Source organism: Colletotrichum aenigma (genome assembly GCF_013390185.1).
Source record: "Colletotrichum aenigma strain Cg56 chromosome Unknown KSG_Cg56_contig01, whole genome shotgun sequence".
NCBI lineage: Eukaryota > Fungi > Ascomycota > Sordariomycetes > Glomerellales > Glomerellaceae > Colletotrichum > Colletotrichum aenigma.
The window spans coordinates 2,813,916-2,835,538 of NW_023500907.1; the positions used below are offsets into that span (position 1 = coordinate 2,813,916).

Here is a 21,623-nt window from a genome sequence, read left to right on the forward strand (position 1 = left end):
AACCATCTCCAACGCGGAGTCTCCGCCGTCCACCTTTTATCCGACCAAGATGGCCCAATCGCTGCAGATTACCCAATTCCACCAGCTCCTCATAGCGTCGTCAGTTGCCTCTTAAATGCATCATCAGAAGCGACCCCTCATCCCGCCATGTCCGCGTTGCCGCCGTTGAACGGCATGCCGGTGCCGTCCGTTTCAGGAGACGACTGCCCGGGATAAATCTGCTGGAAACCAGCGTCGGTTCCCCAGTTGGCGTTCTGCGTGAACGACTCGAACGCATTCTGGCATTTGGTTAGCATGTGAAAGGATGACCGGTGCGGGGATCGAGGCTTACCCAGTCAAAGTTGGCGGGGAAATCTCCGCCTGCTTCAAGGTTCGTGAACATTGAGAGCGGAGATCCCACGCCATTCATGCCGAAATCCCCTCCTCCTCCGGAGTAATTCGGCGTCATTCCCGTGCCGGTCATCGGCAGCGCCACGCCAAAATCCATTCCACCAAACGTGTTCTGCGCCTGCATGGTGCTCTCAATGGCAGCTGCCGTGTTGGGCGTCATACCTCCAGAAAGCATGCCGAGGGTCATGGCAGCATTGTGCTCCGTCTGCATCTCGGGGCTGCTGTCGAAGCTCGAGAACTGCTCGCCCTTCATGGCGTCCGCCCCATCCGCCTCGGGATTGGGGTTCTTGATCTTCTCCAACATGATGTCGAGAACCTTCGTGGCCTTGAAGGCCTCCATTGAAGTATCCGCCAGCCCCTGCCAGATCCCCTTGGTAATCTCAAGGTTGCTGAGCATTTCCATTCTCTGCTCCGGTGTCCAGAACATGGCTGATTCGGATGCTCTTCGGTCGTTGCTCGTTTCTGCTACACGGTCGAAATGGAGGTCGAGAGCAACCAACATGGCAGAGAGCAAAAAGTCCTTGGTGGCAATTGAATTGACAAACCACCTCAGTGAACGAAGTCTGCCGTTCGCTTGTGATTCTCGGTCAAGCGTGACCAGATGCCGCAAAGTTTCCAAAGCGGCCTCCACCGCACTTCTGCGGGAGTAGGCATATCGTGGGTTCTGTCTGGCCCGAGGAACATACTTCTTGTGCAGAAGGCAGATGATCTTGAGGTACAGGACGTTGATGTTGTACCTCGCGATGATCAGAGTCACCGGGTCGTGTGAGCCTTCCAACGGTGCCACCTTCAGATGCGGCGGAAGCTCCTGGTCGATCTGCCGTAGGCGGGCGTCGAACCGCAGAATCTCGTCGTACGGAACTTGCCTTCCCACACGGTTGGTCGCCTGCAAAATGTCGCCCATCTCGATGCAGAGCTTGGACTTGGCAATCATGTACGCAATCGGAGTCGGTTCCGTCTTGGGCCGCGATGGGGGCAAAACCTTGGTCTCGGGCCCGAACTCCTCGTCAAAGATATTATTTGGCATTTGCGTGTCGCAGTCATGGCCGTATATCATGGAAGGCAGGGAAACTTGGTGCGAGAAAACAACGTCTGCCATTCTTACTAGAGCCCATGTTCTTCGCCGCATTTCCTGACGTTCGGGTTAGCTAGGTTCAAATAAGCGTCATTGAGCCAACAACATACAGCTTGAAATGGTGTTAAAGAGGGGAACCACTTTGCATCGCGGTGGTAGCCCATCCGGAAGGCGACCCTGGTGAGCAGCGATACGATCAACCAGAGCCCCAGATCGGCATCCCACCGGGATGAGTATTCCCCAAAGACGTAGAGAAGCATGGTCTCTACAGTATATTCAACCGGCTTAGTATAATCGGCGGCAATCAAGCATTGTACCGTGCGAAGGCGGTACTCGGACGCCAAATCCAACGTCCTCCCCTTCCACTCTGGCGGCTCGTCTCCGACTTTGTGATAGCTGAGCATTGCCAAACACAGGATTGAGTACAAAAGGCCAAGCCACATGATGGGGGTTTTCGATGGATCTTGCCAGTGCGCTCGGAGTTGCTGCTGGAATGTCGGAGAATGAATAATATTTACCGCATTGTCCATGGAATTGAAGTACCTTGAGCACAGCGTGAGAACTGCCGATTTGGGCGGTAACTCTGCACGCAGCTCGACCTCGCTTGCGGGTGCGGCTCCAAGCAAAAATGTCGGTCCTTCCCTGGCGCTGGCTGGTTTTGACATCATCACCTTCTCGTAGCTCTTCTCCAACTCCTTCTTATGGTTGGTGAAGTACGTCTTCACTTCCGATATGTCGGCCAGTATTGTATGCCAGTGCTCTTGGCCAATGTACATGGACTTGCCCTTGTCCGAGTCGACCTTCAATACCCCCAACGATGTCGCCAACCCGCCGTCTGGATCACTGTCATCGCCCTCGTCGTCGTCGTCGCGCATCGCTTCTTCGTCGTGGTCGATCTTTTGCGACGCAGGGGTGCTTTCCGTGGTCGACTTACTGTTTGAGCTGCTAGTTGCGGCGGCGGCAGCGGCTGCTGTTGCGGGATCAATAGAGGCGCCTCCATGCATCAAAGACAATACTAGGCCTTCTAAGCGGTCAATACGGTTCTGCATGTCATCAGGGCTTGAAGCGCCTTGACTTTGGTTCTTCTTGCGAGTGGCAGGAGTTGCGTAAGAACATGAAGCCGTATCGGCGCCCTCACGCTTCACGCAGTTACTGCATGGGTGACTTCTGTCACACTTCCTACGACGGGTTAACACTGCACGACGGAATGAACTCGCGATAATCCTTACAGTCTACGATACGAGTTAGCCAAAGTGAACAAGAAACTCTTGAAACGAGGCTCGAGGCTTACTTTCTAGTCCTACAAGGGTAGCAGGAGAGAGGTACCCTATTCCTCTTCCTCACAACTCGAAACTGCTCCTCAGGTGAGCGACCCGATCCCGAGGAGGGCGTCGTAGACGGCGGTGTGGGAGTCATGATGATAACGCAGTCTGTGGATCAAAGCAGCGAGTGAAACGCGACTGGATTGCGATGTCCACGGATGAAGACTGTGTGTATGTGGACAGAAAGTGCCGTCCAGCTAGCACACGTGTGTGAAGCACAATGCCTCAGAATAGTGCAAGCGGCCGGCGTCGATCCTTATACAAAGTGTTCCTGGCCAACGACTGACTTGGTTGCCGTCAGATTTCCGAAAGTAGGGGACGAAGATAGCCACTGAAACGTTCACAGTGGCTAGACCTTCGGCAGCCTAGACCTGTAGGAGCGGTCGTGCAGATGCCGTGAGCTTCGAGGGGGGCAGGCGGGAGGGCAAGGCGCGTATAGCAGAAGCGTTCCGGCTGTCAGACCCCACTGTCTCAAGTAGTATGACGAAAGACGGGCCTATAATCGTGATGAGCGGCGACCGTCTTGCTTGGAAGCCTGCTGCCGCTTGCTGAGTATTCGCCTCGGGGTATGAGCAAATATGGCGCAGCCTTGCTTCCAGATTTGGCTGCTGACACAGAAGCGGTTCGATGCGCCAATATGAGAGCGCACAGGGTCGCGATGGGCTCTGGCAGATGTGGACTCAGAGCGACTCCTCGAGTAGGAGAAGGGCAACCGGATGTATTCCGCGCTGCGAAGGGTGTGGAGTAGGGTGGCAGGGAGGGATCTCTTTGGCCAACTCGGAGCGGGCGCAAAGAAGAACAGGCGCAGAGACGATTTCCCGCAGGTTTCCGCAGGCGTCTGTGGCAAGTGTTGGGAAGCAGAAGCAATAGCGCAATGCAATCAGGGCGGGGAGTGTGTAGCGGAGGTCGAGGTCTCGTAAGGTTACGATAAACTGGAAGGCGCCGTCAGCTTTTGGTGGTTTAGGGCATGGAAGGATCGCATTGGTCGACAACCGGAGACGCCCAAGCATGGAAGTCACAACTCACCGACGGGTCTGGTGGTGGTACTTTTTTTCGCCTTTGCCAATGTTAGATTAGGCGCGAAGGAAGTGAATGGAAACGCAGAGCGACCAAGCCACGGATTACTCAACGCTGTCGGAGGTGCCGTAAGACGAGAGAAGACATGCAGCGCAGAGAGAGACGTCTCGGGAGGCAAAGGACGAGGGCGAAGGCGAGAGGTGAGGAATGGTAGGTATGGTGAGGTATGGAAGGGAAGAAGTGAAGTTGCTCTGCTATCGCTCCGCAGACGAAAAGATTCGATAGAATCATCGGATACAAGCATCAGCAAGTCGAAGCATCTGATCAGCGATGGGTGACAGGGGGGGTCCGGTTCGCTGCGCCGTAAGGGCCCAAGGAGGTACGTAAGGGGGGTTGCTGAGGTGGGCGGAAGTTCTTTCTACAGAGGCAGAGCAGTTAGAGGTACCGCCACTTTGCTCATTTACACACTGCTCACCCGCTTCAAGAGGGAGTTCAAGGTGCTGATCTGCGTCGATACGACCAGTGCTTTAGGCTCTAGGTAGGCCGCCCGTCTTACGCAGCAACGCGCCGTGGCTGGTGCCTGCGCTGGCTACGCTATCATGATAGAAAAGGACGCTAAAATGCGACGCTGGTGGTGATCCAATGGTGGGGGATCGTGGCCCTGTATCCGTCCGTACCTACGAATACCGGCATAAATACAGACTCGCAAATACTGCGGATCGACTTGACGGGACACAGCACACGGGCAGCGAGCCGCCCCATGCTCTGCTCGGCCCCGGGGCATTCCCAGCTGGTGCCCCTCGTTGTTGGACAACCCACCCACGGCAACTTGGCCATGAACCCTGAATTCTAGGCGGCTATTGAGCCCTGTCTGGACCTGCGACGGACTTAATGGAGTTAAGAGTGGATCGTCTGTCAGTCCAATATCAAGTTCAGTTTTCTCTTCGATTTGACGTCGCCCGTGTTAGAGATTCCAGAGGGGGGACCGTAGAGTCATGGGATATCGGACGAGCCCAGGCAGCCGGCAAGACAGGATGAAGAGGCTCGCAGCACCCTGCATATATGCTGGTGGTGGCGGCCGTGTGGGTGCCAGGTGGTTGTTGCCGCCGTATTTGCGTGCCGGTGTAATGTCGGTTCTGAATCCTTCCACTTACACGCATGGCACGCACTCCAGGGCCATCGAGACACAAAAGGGCCTTCTGTGGCCATCTGCGGCCCGCGCGAATTGCATGAGGGGATTCTGGAAAATTCTTTAGACACGGCTCTCTCTCTCTCTCTCATTCGTTATCGCACAAGTCCTACATGTTGATCGAGATGGTGACGCGACTCAGCGTCTTCCCAAGTCGCAGTTCCAGTCCGCCCGTTCAGGGCAATATCCGGCGGTATCAGAGGCACCAAAGCGATGACGAAAGCGGGGTGGCTTGGAGGGCTCAAAGTCAAACAATCTGGTGCTAGCCACACAGCACGAGGAAGCATGGCATGGCATGGCTGGCAGGGGCTCTGAAGTGTGAAAGGACGACAGATCCCCGCAAGGCCTAGCGCCCCGGTAAGAGCACCCGCAGGCCGGTGCGTCGTGGTTCCCTCCCGACGTACGGGATACGGTGGCAGGTGCAGCAACTGAAGGGCAAGGGGAACCGCAGCGAAATCCTGCCCCATTTGATGAATGACTTCCTCAGCGCTCCAATCAGCGCCCAGTTTCACCCACAGCAGCCGCACTCCAACTCCCTCTGCCACCACCACCACCACTAACACCATCCACGTTCAACTCGCAGCTTCAACATGCACCAAACATGACTGCAGCAACATCATGTCAGTTGCTGACCGAGACTACCACTACACGTCGCTTGCACTTGTTACACAATCAAACGGGCGCGCTTAGAACCGTCAAGAGAACCAACTCCTCTATGCCGATCAACTCGGTGGCTCCGTCAAACCAATCACCCCGTCTCTCTGCCGACAAGGGTGCCATACTTTCATGCAACTTCTTTCGGTCGCTCTCCGTATGACTCACCTGTGGATGACACGGCAGCCTAGGCAAAACTATCATCACAGGTATCACAGTCAGTCTGGGATTACCTATTGAACCACTGGACTGAACTATTCCATACCGCCGAAACGAACCTCGTAAGCCGAAGTTGAGCTCTCTCTCTAAGTTCACTGCATTTGTAAGCACAAACCCCGAACACCTGAACCCCGTCTGGCGATGCATTTCAAAGCTACCAGCAACGACATCATCGTGCCCCCGCCAAAGCTGCGGTGTCACGCACACTTTACTCTGGGAAGTGGTCTGTCTGTCTGGATCCTCGCCACCGGCGCTTCTCCCTGTCCCATGGGGAAGCCCTCCCGCCACCACAGTCCACCGGTCGAACGGGTCTTTCCGACATGGATTCTTCCCTCAACCTCCGGTTGGACGACGCTTACCCAGCCAGTCGTTGGCTGAACAAATCCCAGAAGTCTATTCGGACCTCTCCAACTGCTCCCTTGTAACCTCAAAGAGGATCTTCCACGCTCCGTCGCGGATGGTGGACGACCCTCCGACTGGTGACCAACCCCAAGGTGCACCTAGTCCCTGGCAAACCACGCTACCGGCACCAAAGCCAGCGAATTCTGTCCCTTCTGTCAGCGCTAGGCTTGTAAAGTGCTCGGGTCTTACCGAATCGCAGAGCCAATTCCCCGGGCCTTGTCCACGCGCCTCCTAGGCGTTCCTCAGTGTGAAGCACAGCTCTCGGCAGTCCTCAAATAGAGGCCCTCGCCCGACAATCTGAAAGGGTTGACTTGAACGTTCGGAAAACCTCCGCTCCAAGTGTCTATTGACGTGCGCCCGCAGCATCGCATTACAAAAGTCCCCCTAGTTGCAACGGCCGTACTAACGTGTGCTGTTTGTGCGTTCGCATGAGCGTGCCTCGAGGTGTTCTGTGGCAGTTGTAATCTCACAACAGCCGTTCACCAAAGTGCTCAACTGATAGGAAAGGTCAAGCCAGAATCCAGTCTCGGCAGTAGGACATGATTTCACGCTTGGACAGCAAGCCATACGATTCATCCTGAAGTCTACTGATCCGCTCAGGTTGATTCTCTTCCCAGAAATACGAATCACTGGACTCGATATCAAGCCTCATGTAACAAATCTCGATTTCCCAGCTCGGTCCCGATAAGAGCAGTTCTCGCCGAACATTTTTGACAGTCTTGCAAAGAACAAAGCTAGGGCATGCATCGCCAGCTGCGACTACAGATGAGTTGTTTGAACCTGAATCCTATCAGTCTAAGCACCCTTGGCATCCTTGGTGAAGGATCAGAAACGCACGGGGCGAATCAGCGTTGACATTGCCTCTTGAGTGAAGTAGACAGCGGTTATTTGGAATCTTGTTATTCACCTCGTACCGTCCCTTGAAGTCTCTTTCATAGGGCCAGTGGTATGAGTTCTTCGGCTTTTGTTGCTTTTACAAGCTGCGCTCCGCAACATGCCCACCAAATTCTCTGGTATTGAGCCATCACCATACACCTGAGAGTTGTTTGGTCACGAGGAACAATTAAGGTGAGACTGGCTCAACAGTTCCATGAAATTATAACTTCAGTCTATGTAGTTCGTCGTCTACTCGTGCCTCATTCTCGTAATTCATTATTGCCCAACTTTGACAAACTCAAGGGGAAGACAAAACCAAACGCAACCAGCCCAGTATGCAACAACGCCTCTAATGCCAGAGAAAAAGGAGAGAGGACCAAGAAGAACTTACACAATAAGAACACCTTCGCGAACAATCAAGCGCCCCTGATGTTGGCATATTGACTCCCGGGATAACTCAGCAAGTTCTGCGTCGAGTCCAGCGAGCCCATCCGTCCAGCGACGGCCGCGACGAGGCTGCCGTCCCCCTTCTTGTCACCCGCCGCCTCCCAGAAGACCGCGCCGCCGAGTCTCTTGCTCTTCATGTAGTCCGTCTTGTAGTTCGCGCTCTGCACGTTGTCGTACGACACGAGCTCGCGCGAGCTCGAGTCGTAGCTGTATAGCGCGCCGACCTTCTCGTCGAATATCTCCTTGGCGCCCGCGCGCGGGAGGGCGTTGTAGTGCCATACGCCCTTCTCGATGGAGCCCGCGCCGACGCCGCTGTAGGGCAGGCCGATGCCGTCGGTGTTGAGGAACGAGCGGCCGTAGAGGGGCATGCCGAGGACGATCTTGCTGGATCGGATGCCCTGGGCGAGGTAGTACGTCAAGGCAACCTCGGTGCTGAACTTGGTGGCGAGCGGGGTGGGCGGGTTGAAGAAGACGTTGGCCTGGTGGCCGGTCGTGGTGTCCCAGGAACCGGCGTAGTCGTAGGCCATGAGGTGCCAGGCGTCGACGTAGGCGTCCATGCCGCGGAGGTCCATCTGCTGGTAGTGCGAGGGCCCCGCGGGGCATGCGACGGTGAGGACGAAGTGATAGCCGGGCGCGCTCTTGGCGGCGTAGGCGTCGAGGGCCTCGCGGCAGGCCTTGAGCAGGGCGACGAAGTTGGCGGCCTCGGTGGAGGAGGCGGGGTACTCCCAGTCGATGTCGATGCCGTCGAAGCCCCAGTCGGCCATGAGCTTGACGGCGGAGGAGGCGAAGGTCTGGCGGCCGGCGGCGGTGGCGGCGACGGGGACGAACTTGGGGGACCAGGTCCAGCCTCCGATGGAGAGGACGACTTTCAGTTTGCGGTTCTTCTTCTTGAGGGCGTAGATTTGGCCGACGCAACCGTTTGCGTTGCCCGCGGTGCTGGTGTCGCCGGGGTACAGCTTTTGCGTGTCTGAATAGGGGTCGGATGAGATGCTGGGGATTTGTCAGTCTGGTCACGGGGGTTATGTGGGATGATGTTGGAACTTACACTGTACCGTCCGAGGAAATGTCGGCGAAGGAGTAGAGAAGATGGGTGACCTTGTCGGCGGGCAAATCTGATGGTTGGTAGTTGGCGCCGTAGACGCCCCTGAACTGGTCAGCTTGGAGGTGAGTGAAAGTGGCAGTCAAAGGCGACGTACCAGTTTGTGAAGTACAAAACATTTCTGAAGCCTGACGCTGGTGATGTCCCTCCACTGCTACCGCCGCTGCTCGCTGGCGGACTAGAGCTTCCGGTGTTTGATGCTGGTGAGGACTTTACCGGCGTCGGATTTGAGGGCGCGGTAGGCGGACTTGAAGATACCGGCCTGTTCGATGGGACTGTTGGTGGACTCGAGGCATTTCCGCCACGCTGTGTTGTTCTAGTAACTATTGTGGACACTGTCACGGTGTCTGGATTGCTACAGCCGGCCTGGGAAGGCGAACTGTTCATCATGGGCACAGCGCCCACGATGCTGAGGAGGAGAGGCAAGAAAAGAGTCGTTTTGATCATGATGGCAGATCAATGTCTCAAACAGGCTGGTGATGACAAGACAAAAAAGAAAAGAACAAGGGAGATAACTGAGAGCTGTAGAGAAAAGATATAGACTTATTGCGATGAGGCTCTTGAGTCCCCTGGGGGTTGGTGATGGGTGAGACGAGACTCTTCATCGTGAGGAATGTGCCCCGTAAGTTTCACCAACCCCCGTATGAACCTGCGGCCTGCCAAGGAATGGTGAGGCCTGTTCTGGTTCACCAATTCTCTCAAGCAAAGGGTTCAGAGATCCACGCGGTAATATGCAAGCCATCAATATTCTCAGGTAGCCCGGCCCAAGACATCGGTCTAGACTGTAACGCCTCGGCATCTTGACGCTTCTCAAGGTTTGTGATTTCCTCACCCGTTCAGAACTACCCGGCCTAGTTTAGGAAGATGAACCAGCAGTTTCAGAGATACCTCTGTTGTTCTCTGGAACCGAGTCAGATGAGCCTCTTTCAATGTTGTTCCCAGAATGAACGTTGTCCAAAATAAAGAGTCGTGTTCTCTGGGGTGATACTGTGTTCATCGGGACAATTTCGAGGCCCAGAGAGTTCCCTCTGGCTGTGATCGTGTGCCAGTGAACAGCACGGAGATGAATATGAGACGACTTCGGAATAGACATCAGGCTCTTCTCTGTAAGCTGGTCGGATCCCCAGGTCAGATGTCACCCAAGATGGACCCAGGATGGTGAAGAGAAGAGGTTGAGGTTGGGGTTGACAGACAGGATCCTTCAGTCGTGCTTCATGGTGGCGGTTGGTATCCACTTTTCCAGGTACTGGAACACCCTGAAGAATGAACCCTGCCACAGTGCCACAGCGGGAGCGCCCGGCGCACAGGCGACCTGGACCCAACTCGCTCCACTGGCAGCTGCCATCCTGTTCCGGCACATTCAATCTCACCATCTTCTTGACCAGGTGATTCAGGTCAGCTGGCGTTGCAAAACGAGTCACCCTTTTGAATAGAGCTGGAGGAATAAAGCAAAGGCTTGGTAACATGAAGTGAGAATATTGAGGAGACAGGAAGCTTGGAAGACTCAGTATGTGAGAGCTTTGAGTCCATTTACACAGCTAGACGTATTTGCGTCACTCCCGGGCACGATGTCTTAGCTGACAATGGCGCACATTATCAACGCTGAAATTACTTCTGTCCAACTATCACTGGTTGTTTTATGATTAATTTTATCCTCGAAACTTCCTAAGTACTGATTCAAATCCCCCAGGGCGGAACATGGAATATTGAAACCTTGAGCAATTCAGCAACCATTTCCAGATTACAGAACCAAATTACAAGCCGTGAAACATGTCATGAACCGTCACTCACAACCTCCCATCAATCTCTCTCCCCTTTCAGCTCATCCTTGGACGCAACACTCATCGCAGGTCTAGAACATGTCAGCAATGCCCCTGAACACTGACCGCTGAACTTACACTGCTTCCATCAACACCTTGCCTCCAAGCCCAAGCGACGTCGAGCCCGCCGTCACAACCTCCCCCTCCACCCCATCGGCAGCTTTACCCTCGAACCCCATCAACGCAGTAGGCATCAGAGCAAAAGCCCCAAGAAGTCCGGCAGACGCGAGCCACGTCGTGCCGTCAGTCTCCCGGATCCAGTCCCCGTAGCCCTCTTCGTACAACACGAGCCCCAGCAGCGCCTCGGCCGCGAACATGAAGAGAGCCGCTAGCCCGCCGAGGGCGAGCCTAAACCACGCCACGCGCGGGATCTCATAGGCAACGACGACATAGCGGGCCCAGACGACCCCGACTATTGCCTGTAGCGGGATGAGCATGAGCTCCGCTTCTGACGTCGTGAGGTGCTGCTTGGACGCGGGTAGCAGCAGCTCTGGGTATTTGCAGATTACCCATGAAAGGAGCGCGCTTGTCGAGAAGGTGAGGAGGAAATAAGTCCAAGCGATGCGGACGATGAAGAACGCGAGCGCCACATCCCAGAGTATTTCAATCACCGAGTCCGTTGTCTCGAACAGGTAGTGGCCTGTCATATAGGTTCAATGTGTGCTTGCAATGTAAGTTTTGGTGTGATTGATGATGTTAAGTTTATTGCTATCAGTATAATGCAGTCTCTAGGAACAGACGCTGTTCCCATTATATGTAGACATTCTTGCTCACGCAATTTATTTGCAGTGCTCTTGTGATATGGCTGTGCTCAAGACGGCCAGATGTGTGGGGTGATCGTGGAGTGATGGCCGGGGAGCTGCGGGATGATGCACCCCAAACGCGAGAGGGAACCTTGTACGCGCATGCCGCGAGGGCGCAAAAGTTGCTAAGCAACAAGCAGGCAGCCTCTCATGCGGATATGCGCAGCCATAACTCGACATATGCGAGTTGGCGATGTATCTCGCAGGTCGTGGGTGGTGTTTGGGGGGCAGAGGGGTAATGGGGGGATGAAGTGTATTTTGGGGGTATCGTGTCTCCGTGTAATGGGGCCTTCCTCTTGCGTTCCGCCTTCTAAACTAATAAACCAAAGGGATTCTTTCTTCTGATTCTAAATTCCCGTCTTCTCCAACTTCTTGGCCAGGTCGTCCACCTCCTTATCCTTGAGCTGGACGGTAGGCTGCTCCTGAGCCTCCTCGGCCTCCTTGACGAGGATCTCGGCCCTCTTCTCGGGCTCGAGCTCCTCCTCCTCATCCGACTCTTCTTCCTCCTCCTCGTCGGAATCCTCCTCTTCCAGGTCGCTGAGGCTGTCAAGACCCCATGCGTCCTCGTCGATAATATCACCACCGAGCTTCTCCTTGCGCTCCTCGAGAAGCTCACGGATAGAGACGACGGAGGGATCTTCCTCTTCGAACTTGTTACCGTTCAACTCAACCTTTTTCAGAGCAGGCAGAGAGTCGGCAGCGGCGCTGGCAATGCCCGTGAGAGCCTTGGCGGTAATGTCGTTGAACTGCAGACGGAGAATCTCGAGCTTGTCCTGGTTGCCCTTAGCAAGAGCCTTGGCAACGAGAGCGGTACCCTTGGCAGTCAGGTAGGCGTCGTTGAGGCCCAGCTCTTGCAGATGCGCCCAGTTGGGGAGAACGCTGGCGACGGCCTTGGCGCCGGAAAGGGTGAAGGTGTTATCCTGGAGATCGAGGATGCGCAGCTCGGTCGCGTGGTTCAGACCCTCGCTGATAAGATGGCTGATCCCCTCCTGACGGATGCCGTTTTGGACCATCTTAATCTCCTTGATCTTGTTGTGGAGGCTGAAGGCCTTGGCCCAGGCCTGCATACTGCCGTTCTCCAGGCGGTTGCGACCGCAGATAACGGTCTCAAGGTCTGGAACCTCCTTGCCCTCCTTTCTAGCCGCCTCTTTCTTGGCGTGCAACTCAGAGAGCGCATCCGCGACCAGGATACCAGCATGGGGACCGAGACCATTGTTGTTCAGGTAAAGGTGCTGGAGGGGCACGTGGGCAGCCAGGAAGGCAACGACGGGAGCCTGGGTGTTGATGCCGAAGGCATTATCGTTAAGGTTAATCGTGTTGAGCTTGGGAAGGTTCAGGATGGACGTCAGGAGGGAGGAGAGCGCCTCGGGAATCTCGCTCAGGAGACGTCCAGTGAAGATGTCGGAAAGATCAGCGGACTGGTGTTGGTCTTGTCAGCATGCGCGGTTAGAATAACGGAGAACTGGTGAACCAACCTGAAGGTTCTTCTTGGTGGCCAAGACCTCTCCGAGAAGCTTGCAAGCGCCGACTCCCAAAGTGTTTCCAAGGAACTGAACTTCCTCCACATCGGTAGAGCGCAACTCGGCAATATGGGGCTCGAGGTCAGCAGCAGTGTCGAGCCTGAGACCCTTTCCCTCAAGGGAGAACACCTTGCGCGTGGTCGCCATGATTATTTCGGTGCAAAGAAGAGTGTTTTGGAATGCTGGGAGCAAGGAGGCAGCAAATGCGCAAAATGAGTGTCTGTCTGGGTTGTGATGGTGGGGGAGGGGCATAAACAAAATAGTGAAGGATTTCGAGACCCCAACTTACAGGGGGTGTGCCTGGGCTGCGTCGTGGGTGCCTGGCAGCTGAGTGTCCGACACTGGCAAGGGGAAGTCTGCCACCTGCTCCCCAGCTGGTAGAATCGCCCCGGAAATTCGCAGCTGGGAAGGACTGGACCCACTGGGTGAGCTCCGTGAGCCACGGTCGTCGCGATCCAGGTGCAGGCGCAAACACCATTAAGGTTGCCAGGAGCACCCTTTCGACTGACGTGACTTTTCCCCAGCAATTGCTTTGGTGCTGGGCTCTTTTTCATCTCTGCACGAGCAGCTTTGTCTCTTGCTGCGAGTTTCAATTTCATCAGCACAACTACAAGGAACACAGTCCATCCTCTTCACCCTAAAATTAATCTCACGCGGCCATCACATACCACTTGGTACTGTTTTCTGCATCCTTCGAAAGAGCTTTTTTGGCATCAAACAGCACACAATGGCGCGCCATTCTACACCGCCCGAGTCGCCTCTTTCCTCCATGGATAACACGGACGCTTCTGACAACGAAGCTCACGATTATGAGGATGAATCCCTTCTCAGACCTTCGAAGCGACAGAGACTAGGAGCAACCTCAACGACATCCCCTGCGCCTGCACCAGTCCAGGAGCCTGAGCCCGAGCATGAGCCCGAAGCCGAGGCTGACCCTCTCGAGGGCCTGTCAGACGTCTCTTCGGATACATCTGGTGACATTCCCAGCTCGCCCATCAATGCTAGACTCGACGAAGAGGACTTCCAAGAGCAGGTCACTTTCTGCGCATGGGAAGGCTGCGACGCGGGTGACCTCGGCAACATGGACAAGTTGGTCGAGCATATCCACAACGACCATATTGAGAGTCGTCAGAAGAAGTATACCTGCGAATGGAACGGATGCAACAGAAAGAGCATGGCCCACGCAAGTGGCTACGCGTTGAAGGCACACATGCGCTCCCACACCAGGGAGAAGCCCTTCTACTGCTACCTCCCAGGTACGTTCATCTCGTCGAGTGCCATGCAGACCATCAACTGACTTGACCACAGAATGCGATCGCTCGTTTACCAGATCCGATGCCCTGGCGAAGCACATGCGAACCGTCCACGAGACAGAAGCCCTTCGTCCCTCCGACCCTGTACCCAAGTCGATGCAGGCAGGTCCCACAGGCAAGGGCAAGCTCAAGATTATTCTCAAGACTCCCCAATCACATGCCGCTGGTCAGGATGATGCCATTGATGACGGCGCAGACGATGATGAGCTTTCGGCCGATCTGTTCACACCAATGACCGAGGAACTTGGCTTCACCAAGCAAGAGCTGGACATGCCTCTCGAAAGGCTCTACACGCTTTGCAGACATCAAGTCAAGTGGGCGCAAGAAGAAACAGCGAATCTTGCAGAAGAGGTCAAGTACTGGGAAGAGCAGTACAAGGACCAGTGGAGAGAGAAAGAGGTCCTGCTGTCCCAAGTTGTTCAGAGCGAGGTCGACTGGCACAAGCGCAAAGCGGCAGTACTTTCTGGGGCCGCAGATGTACAGCTTTCAGGAGTCATCGAGAGCCAGGAGACAGCTGCTACAAACGGCGATGGCGCGGAATCTCGTAAAGCATCACCGGCCGAAGAGACGCTGGCGAACGGAACCAAGTCCGAAGTCGCAGCAACCAGTTAGAACCACCAATGCACTTCAAAGAGTCACCTGGATGGCTCAGATGGGGGGTACGGAAGCAAAGGCGATGACGAGGATGGCGAGGCTCAAAATGAGAGCGTTGACGAGAGCGATGACAACGAGACGGGCAACTTTCCAAGAACCCATCTGGACAAGGGCAAGCCGAAGGTTCCCTGTCGCTCTTGCGGAAATGAATACTCTCTCGGTTATCTGGCTATGGAACACCCACAAGTCTGCGAGGGACCCGTCACACCGAAGACCAAGAGCTGGCGAATGTTCCTAGCCCCAAGGACCTGCGATGGCTGCAGAAAATGGAAGATACGGTGCTCTTCCGCCCTCGACGACGATGTTTGCACTCATTGTGTTAAGCGCGGTTGGGCTTGCAATATGGGTTTGACGCCTGATAGGCGCATTGACGGCCGCACGACAAGATATAAACACCCAAAGACTCCGCCTTCCATTATCTCATAGATGTCTGTTAAGGTCTACAGAAGAATGATATGGCGGATTCTGAGATTCTGTAAGCAAGAAGATGGGGATATGAAGATGCCTGCGGTCAGTCGATAAGGAAACCAGACACGTGGGCCAGAGAGGTCTAATTTGATTTCGAAGTGGTTCCACAAAGAATATAGAGAGCAACGTACATGCTCGTTGCACCTCTCTGAGTGGGCTTTGGGTGTCTGAGGAAATGGGTTTGCGGGCTAAGAAAGGGGCGTTTGGCGTATTGTACACTAGAAGAACCTTTTTTGAGTGAACAAGCAGTAATTTGCTATCTGCACATGGTGCCTGCATGGCTGCCGTTGAAGGCAAAATCTAGGTGATGGGTCCCTCAGTTCGACATGAACTCACTACATCGGGCAAAGGTTATACATCAGGCCCAGGTATATGCAGTGCTCTAGATCTCTCATTTTCTCTACAGCGCGCCACATAGGAACGCTGTCATAAGACGCATGACTGTCCCTACAGGCCCTTCTTCTTCGACTTGTACGACTCGGCGTTCTTGAAAGGGAACGAGCTCGTGTCCTTATCGTAGCCCTTCTTGCTCCGGCGCGACTTGTCACCGGCGAACATGAGGCAGTACAACCCGAACACGGCAAAGACGGTGCTGCCCAGGCAACCCAGGACGAAGGCCGTCTGGTCAGATCTGAGGTACCGGCTGTAGCAGTAAAAGGCGGCGGAGGCGTGGTGAAGTGATGTGAGGACCACTGCGGCGTTGGCGTACGGTGATATCGTTCCTTGAGGTGCTGATTGTGTGTAAGTATTCCATTGAAGGGCTAGAAAACAAGAGGGACTGACTTTGATCTTCGGATGTCAGGGGAACTGCTCCCGAGAGACACACCACCAGGAGGCCCAGAGTGAGAAGGGCGAAGCCGAGGGATCGAGCAAAGTAGTCCTCGAGAGCTGAGATATTTGATCAGTGCTGGGCTCCTGGAATGGATACGGATAAGGCTTACAGGTAGCAGCGGCCTGGTAGTCATCGGGACGGAGGAGGTTCCCGATGAATCTCGGCCAGATGATGAGCGGGATGGCCTGCATGGAGAGCCAGCCTAGGTTTCCGAAGCTATAGCTTGATACCGCCTGTTGCAGGTTGTGATCAGCAGGTGTCTGTGGCCGCGGATGAGTTGTCACTTACGTCCATTGTGAATAGTGGGAAACCAGTGCCTAAATTGAGTGTGTTTGGGACAGTAGCAGCAAGTTCTTACAAATTACATGAAGCTCTCTTGAAGTTATCAATTGAGGCGACTTCAGCTAACAACGTACGTATATACTTCCAGCGACGTCATTGGACTGGAGACACGGCCCGGAAGAGACGCTGCGCGCGCGTCCCCCTCCCCCTGCCAGCCCGTCTCCCAGCTGGGCATGGGGCGAACACGTACAGGACCAGGCTCCCTGTCACCGCGTCGCACCGCCTGAAGAACCCCTCTTGTCACTCTCTGCCTCCCCAGGGTGCCTCATGCCGGCCGATGCCGCGGGGCTCAACTCCACTAAACTTTTCTTCCCAATCCGCCACCCACAGGGCCGATTTCGCATGCGGGCAATCCAGCGCTGTGACCCGACCGTGACTGCACTGCACCCACTGTCAGATTCCCCTCCCCCAATCCAGTGGTGGGAGACTGATTTGCAATCACACACGCCGATTCTACCATTCTCTGCTAATCACCTCCGCCCAATTACGCATTTCCGGATTCGCTGAGGAATTAGCAAGACGTAAAGACAAAAGACAAGGGGCACCGACGACCCTCTTTGCATTAGCAAGCACATGACAAAAAGCGGCCTCACTCCCATCCTCTCTCTACATTGAGGAGGCCTCCTCGTGCGTCACACTTCCAAACCAAAGAGAAAATCTACCCCGCGATCTCGACACAACCAACACCTCCTCTTCCACACGATCTCGAACCCGAAGCCGGCGCAATGAGCGCAATCCTCTCCGCAGACGACCTCAACGACTTCATCAGTCCGGGCGTCGCCTGCATCAAACCAATCGAAACCCTCCCCGCCGCGCCGCCCACCCCGCCTCAAGACGCGTCCCTCGAGCACGAAGTAATCCTCGACGGCCAACCCGCCAACGGCTCCGCCGCCGCCGCCGCGCCCGCCGAGATCTCCCTGACAGACTGCCTCGCCTGCTCCGGCTGCGTCACCTCCGCCGAGGCCGTGCTCGTGAGCATGCAGTCGCACACTGAGGTCCTCAACACCCTCGACTTCGGCCCCGCGCTGCGCATTGTCGGCCCCGACGAGAGCGGCCAGTTCCGCGTCGACGGCCTCGAGGACGAGAGCAGGCGCCTCTTCGTCGCGAGCGTCTCGCCGCAGACCCGCGCCAGCCTGGCTGCCGCCGTCGGCGGGGGCGCCACCGAGAAGGAGGCCGGACACATGCTGGATGGGCTCCTCAGCGGGCCGGAGGGGCTCGCGCGCGGGGGCAAGTGGAATAACGGCTTCACATGGGTCGTGGACACCAACGTCGCGCGCGAGGCGTGTCTGGTGATCGGCGCGGATGAGGTCCTTGGTGGTGCCGGTGCTGAGAACGCTGCTGCGCCAGCGTCTGCTCCGACGAAGCCGATCCTCACGTCCTCGTGCCCTGGATGGGTCTGCTATGCCGAGAAGACGCACCCCTACGTCCTCCCGCACCTGTCGCGGGTGAAGTCGCCGCAGGCTTTGATGGGCACGCTACTCAAGACTACGCTGAGCAAGAAGCTCGGGATCCCGCCGAGCAGGATCTGGCACCTGGCTGTTATGCCGTGCTTTGACAAGAAGCTGGAGGCCAGTCGCGAGGAGCTCACGGACACGGTGTGGGCGGGAGACGGCAAACCAGGGCGCGGGGTTCGCGACGTCGACTGTGTCATCACTAGCAAGGAGGTTCTGATGCTCGCGGAATCAAGAGGCTTCAATTTCTTTGACCTCCCCCGGAGTAACCCCAACCTCCAACGCGCAACTTTCCCTGACGCCCGCCTGGATAAGTTCCTTTTCCCGCGACATGCGGCCCACCGCTCCTCTCAGGCGGCGGGCTCGTCAGGCGGTAACCTCTATTTTACTCTCCAAACGGTGGCTTCCAAGCACCCCAACTCCCAAATCCAAACAATCCGTGGACGCAATGCCGATGTTACTGAGTACATCGTCGCATCCTCCACAGGAGACCCGATTTTCAAGGCCGCCAGGTATTACGGCTTCCGTAATATCCAAAATCTGGTGCGCAAACTGAAGCCAGCACGACCATCTCGTTTGCCTGGCGGCAAGGCATTCGGTGCCGCAAGGCGACCCAACGGCAAGCCTGCGGGCCTCGAGTATGCCTATGTCGAGGTGATGGCCTGCCCGGGCGGCTGTACCAACGGTGGTGGTCAGATCAAGGTTGACGATCCCATCATCGTCGAACGCAAGGGCTTTGCCACTAAGCCCGGTCCGCTGGAGCAAAAGGACTTCCTTGCCGAGGTTGACGAAGCTTACTTTTCGGCCGAGGACTCAGACGGCGAAGAGGTCGTCTCTCAAAATGGTGAGAGTCGAGCAGATATTGTCGATGGAATTTCGCCTTCTTACATTCGAGATACCCTGGCGCATTGGGCGGACATGACTGGCATAGACTTGGGTAGACTGGCGCTCACCACGTACCGCGAGGTGATTAGCGACGTAGGCAAGGACAAGGCGACCGAGACGGAGCGCGTCATCCAGTTGGCGGGCAAGATTGGCGGAGGCTGGTAGATTTGTCGTCTTAGCATAGTAATTCAACCTTCTCTGGTGCCTCTGTTGGCAAAGCCAAACCCTCCTCTTCCACTCCCATCCGGCCCGCGTGGTGATCTGATTGCTTGTCGCGGTTGGTCGTCGTCCCTAGGTGTCGACCATCCAGACTGGTGACCAGAATCTCCTCCACGTTTCTGCAAAGAGACGCCTCCTCTGGGGGCGAAATTGGGGTCGTAGAGCTCGCGGCCGCTTTCGGATCGGCCCGCGTCAGGCCTACTGACGGGTCGTCTGTCTTCCTGCCTGCTCGAGTTTCCTCTGTGACCACCTCCACGGCCACGGCCCCTGCCGCGCTGGCTGCCTCTGCCACCATCGCCTGGCCCTCTAGGCGGCGTGACGGTCCCTGGGCTCGAGGCGCCAGAGGAAGGGTTCGATTCCCCAAAGATCTTTGCGCGGGCCTCCTCGTATCGACGTTGCTTCTCCTCGAGTTCGCGCTGTTGCTTCGCCCTAATTTCTTCTGGCGTGAGCTGCGGCTTCTTCTCGGCTGCCTTGTCGTCATCGTCATCGGCAAGGGAGAGCTGGGAGAGGCCGGTTACGGGGTCGCGCCGTCCGATCATTTGCGGTGCGGGCTTGCGGCTGAGGACCTTGACTTGGGGCTTGAAGCCGGTAGCCAGGGGGACGGAAGGCTGAGAGTCAATGAAGTGTAGGGGTGTTGGAGAGTCGCTGTTCGGTGGTGAGGGTTAGCTAGTTGTCCCGCAGGCATTGGGGGCGTGGAAGCGTAAGGGCTTCGTGGATTCAGGCTGCAATGGAGGGAAATATGGCCTGGACAGACGTACGCTTCTTCCCACAGCTTGCGATTCGACTCGGCGTGCCGGGCCAGGCGCTCTGCCTTGCTGAGCGGAACCTGAGGCTCAGATTGCTGCGGCTGGTCGTCGAGCCTGTCGGCTTGGGTCTCCCAGTCATCCTCCCATGCGTTGGAAGCAGCGCCCTTCTTGACCATCTTGGCGGTTCGTACGTTGGTGCCGTATAGATGTGATATGCCGTCGAAATGTCGCGAGCCGCCTTAGGAACAGAGGCTTGCAAGGTGGTCAGGGAGAGGAGAGAAGCTTGGGTAGACCGTGAGAAGGCAAATCGTATAATAACTAATGTGGCAGCATCGGTATATCCTCGAGGCTGAAGGTGGATGAGAAGGAAGACGTCAAGGTGTCTGACGTTTGATGTAGGGTCCGACGCGGAAAAAGGTGGGATGAAGTTGACGGGCACCCCTAGGCTCGGCGGTTCCTTGAACGGAGTCGTTATTTTTTTTTCTTTGGGCTAACTTGACCGCGGAGATGGACCCAAGAGAAACTTGTGTGCACACAGCCAATTTGGCTTGGTAGGAAGTACCCCTTCTCCAGGGAACTGTGTGGAGGGGCAGTTGCAAGGGTGGGCGTCAGCAGGCGCTGCATCGGATCTTGGAAACACCCTGGAATGGTGGGGTTGCCCGGGCCCGTGTCTGGCTGTGTCTGTGTGTGACGAGAACGACGTCCCCCATCCCACTCATTCGCAATGACTTTGGCAAGCTTACTCTGGACTGCATAAGCAGGGCGGAGACTCATATACCCCAACACGGCCTTGGAAAGTGTGATGTAGTTATCAATACTTGTTCGACGGCCTTTTCTCTAAACTATTGTGCATTTATTCATCTGTCTCTTGAAGCTTCCTAGATCTCGGAAACAAAAAGGTCTGGGCATCCTCCTCTTGGCGCAGGACGATCGCCGAATCGGGCAGTGAGTGAGCGAGCACGGTAAAGTAAGCATGCCATTTAAACTCGTGGTAATCATATGTTGGCAATAGTCTAATGGATGGTTACAAGGAAGGATTCCATCCATCGGGGTATCTACAACAAGGAACATGGCAGCCACCTCCGCGATCCAGACCCCTGGGCCGGAGGCGGGAGGCAGCGCCGGGGACGAGAAGGCCGCCAACTGGAACAACAAGAAGTTCAGGGACGAGTGCGAGTCCGTCAAGGCTAAGCTCGTCGACCAGCGCTTCGATCCCAGTGAGTAGTAGCCTTCCTTGTGGGTGCTGACTCAATGCAGGAGACATGATGCACGTGTTTGGCGCTCACGACTGAATGATGCTGACTTCTCATGGCAGAGCACTTCCCCGATCCTTTGCTCCCTAGAAAGACGCCTGATGTCCGGAACAACCCCAAGACGTCTTCGCCAGAGTTTGAGAGGAAGATTGGCCAGATACTTGGAGAGCGCAGGGCACAGATTCTTTAACAGATACTAGGGGCGAGCTCACATCAACTTCACAATAAAGCAACATCTTTGGTTTCCAATCTTTGATTTCCATATCCTACACTATTTCGACCCACAACCCGTCTGGGCCGTGCCTGTGGCTTGTCGACGTCCAAATCAAAAGAGTGATTGACGGGGGAAAGTTTTTGGCCTATAAAGACAGACTGGTATCCTAAACACCTCTTTGCTCTCAAGGGTGTGCTTCTCAACGTCGTGCTCATAAACAATTTCCAAAAGGGTCTCCGGTCTGACCTGCAACTCCGTGGGTATCTCAAACGCCTTTCCTATGCCTCCATCTATACCAACTAGCGCCTAGGCGAACGCCAGTAAAAAGAAGAATCTCGATAACTCCATGTTATCCCAATAATTATCCTACAGCCCCTCGCAGCCTTCATGAAATGCCCGGCCCATTGAAGCTA

At 55.6% G+C, this 21,623-nt stretch overlaps 9 protein-coding genes across 9 annotated transcripts; 3 read left to right on the forward strand and 6 right to left on the reverse strand.

Annotated features, from left to right (window-relative positions):
• Positions 1-137: 137 nt before the first annotated feature.
• Positions 138-2,881, reverse strand: fsa6-2 (Fusarisetin A cluster transcription factor fsa6; the record flags this gene model as incomplete). Its single annotated transcript, XM_037316016.1, has 4 exons — positions 138-278; positions 332-1,522; positions 1,576-2,644; positions 2,757-2,881. The coding sequence occupies 4 exons, from the start codon at positions 2,879-2,881 to the stop codon at positions 138-140; spliced, it is 2,526 nt and encodes an 841-aa protein (XP_037184517.1).
• A 4,679-nt stretch (positions 2,882-7,560) lies between these two features.
• On the reverse strand, positions 7,561-9,137 carry CHI1-0 (Chitinase 1; the record flags this gene model as incomplete). Its single annotated transcript, XM_037316017.1, has 5 exons — positions 7,561-8,581; positions 8,637-8,735; positions 8,788-8,860; positions 8,907-8,996; positions 9,071-9,137. The coding sequence occupies 5 exons, from the start codon at positions 9,135-9,137 to the stop codon at positions 7,561-7,563; spliced, it is 1,350 nt and encodes a 449-aa protein (XP_037184516.1).
• Positions 9,138-10,490: 1,353 nt separating this feature from the next.
• Positions 10,491-11,157, reverse strand: CGCA056_v000757 (uncharacterized protein; the record flags this gene model as incomplete). Its single annotated transcript, XM_037316018.1, has 2 exons — positions 10,491-10,542; positions 10,589-11,157. 2 exons carry the CDS (start codon positions 11,155-11,157, stop codon positions 10,491-10,493), a joined length of 621 nt encoding a protein of 206 aa, XP_037184515.1.
• A 503-nt stretch (positions 11,158-11,660) lies between these two features.
• rna1-0 (Ran GTPase-activating protein 1) lies at positions 11,661-12,980 on the reverse strand (the record flags this gene model as incomplete). Its single annotated transcript, XM_037316019.1, has 2 exons — positions 11,661-12,731; positions 12,789-12,980. 2 exons carry the CDS (start codon positions 12,978-12,980, stop codon positions 11,661-11,663), a joined length of 1,263 nt encoding a protein of 420 aa, XP_037184520.1.
• A 580-nt stretch (positions 12,981-13,560) lies between these two features.
• Positions 13,561-14,758, forward strand: iec1 (INO80 complex subunit 1; the record flags this gene model as incomplete). The annotated part of the gene is made up of 2 exons (XM_037316020.1): positions 13,561-14,089; positions 14,142-14,758. The coding sequence occupies 2 exons, from the start codon at positions 13,561-13,563 to the stop codon at positions 14,756-14,758; spliced, it is 1,146 nt and encodes a 381-aa protein (XP_037184519.1).
• Positions 14,759-15,715: 957 nt separating this feature from the next.
• Positions 15,716-16,394, reverse strand: CGCA056_v000760 (uncharacterized protein; the record flags this gene model as incomplete). The annotated part of the gene is made up of 4 exons (XM_037316021.1): positions 15,716-15,999; positions 16,052-16,156; positions 16,210-16,333; positions 16,389-16,394. 4 exons carry the CDS (start codon positions 16,392-16,394, stop codon positions 15,716-15,718), a joined length of 519 nt encoding a protein of 172 aa, XP_037185623.1.
• Positions 16,395-17,167: 773 nt separating this feature from the next.
• Positions 17,168-18,943, forward strand: nar-1 (Cytosolic Fe-S cluster assembly factor nar-1; the record flags this gene model as incomplete). The annotated part of the gene is made up of 1 exon (XM_037316022.1): positions 17,168-18,943. One exon carries the CDS (start codon positions 17,168-17,170, stop codon positions 18,941-18,943), a length of 1,776 nt encoding a protein of 591 aa, XP_037185624.1.
• Positions 18,944-18,966: 23 nt separating this feature from the next.
• Positions 18,967-19,919, reverse strand: CGCA056_v000762 (uncharacterized protein; the record flags this gene model as incomplete). Its single annotated transcript, XM_037316023.1, has 2 exons — positions 18,967-19,642; positions 19,756-19,919. 2 exons carry the CDS (start codon positions 19,917-19,919, stop codon positions 18,967-18,969), a joined length of 840 nt encoding a protein of 279 aa, XP_037185621.1.
• Positions 19,920-20,812: 893 nt separating this feature from the next.
• CGCA056_v000763 (uncharacterized protein) lies at positions 20,813-21,186 on the forward strand (the record flags this gene model as incomplete). Its single annotated transcript, XM_037316024.1, has 2 exons — positions 20,813-20,960; positions 21,059-21,186. The coding sequence occupies 2 exons, from the start codon at positions 20,813-20,815 to the stop codon at positions 21,184-21,186; spliced, it is 276 nt and encodes a 91-aa protein (XP_037185622.1).
• Positions 21,187-21,623: the final 437 nt, after the last annotated feature.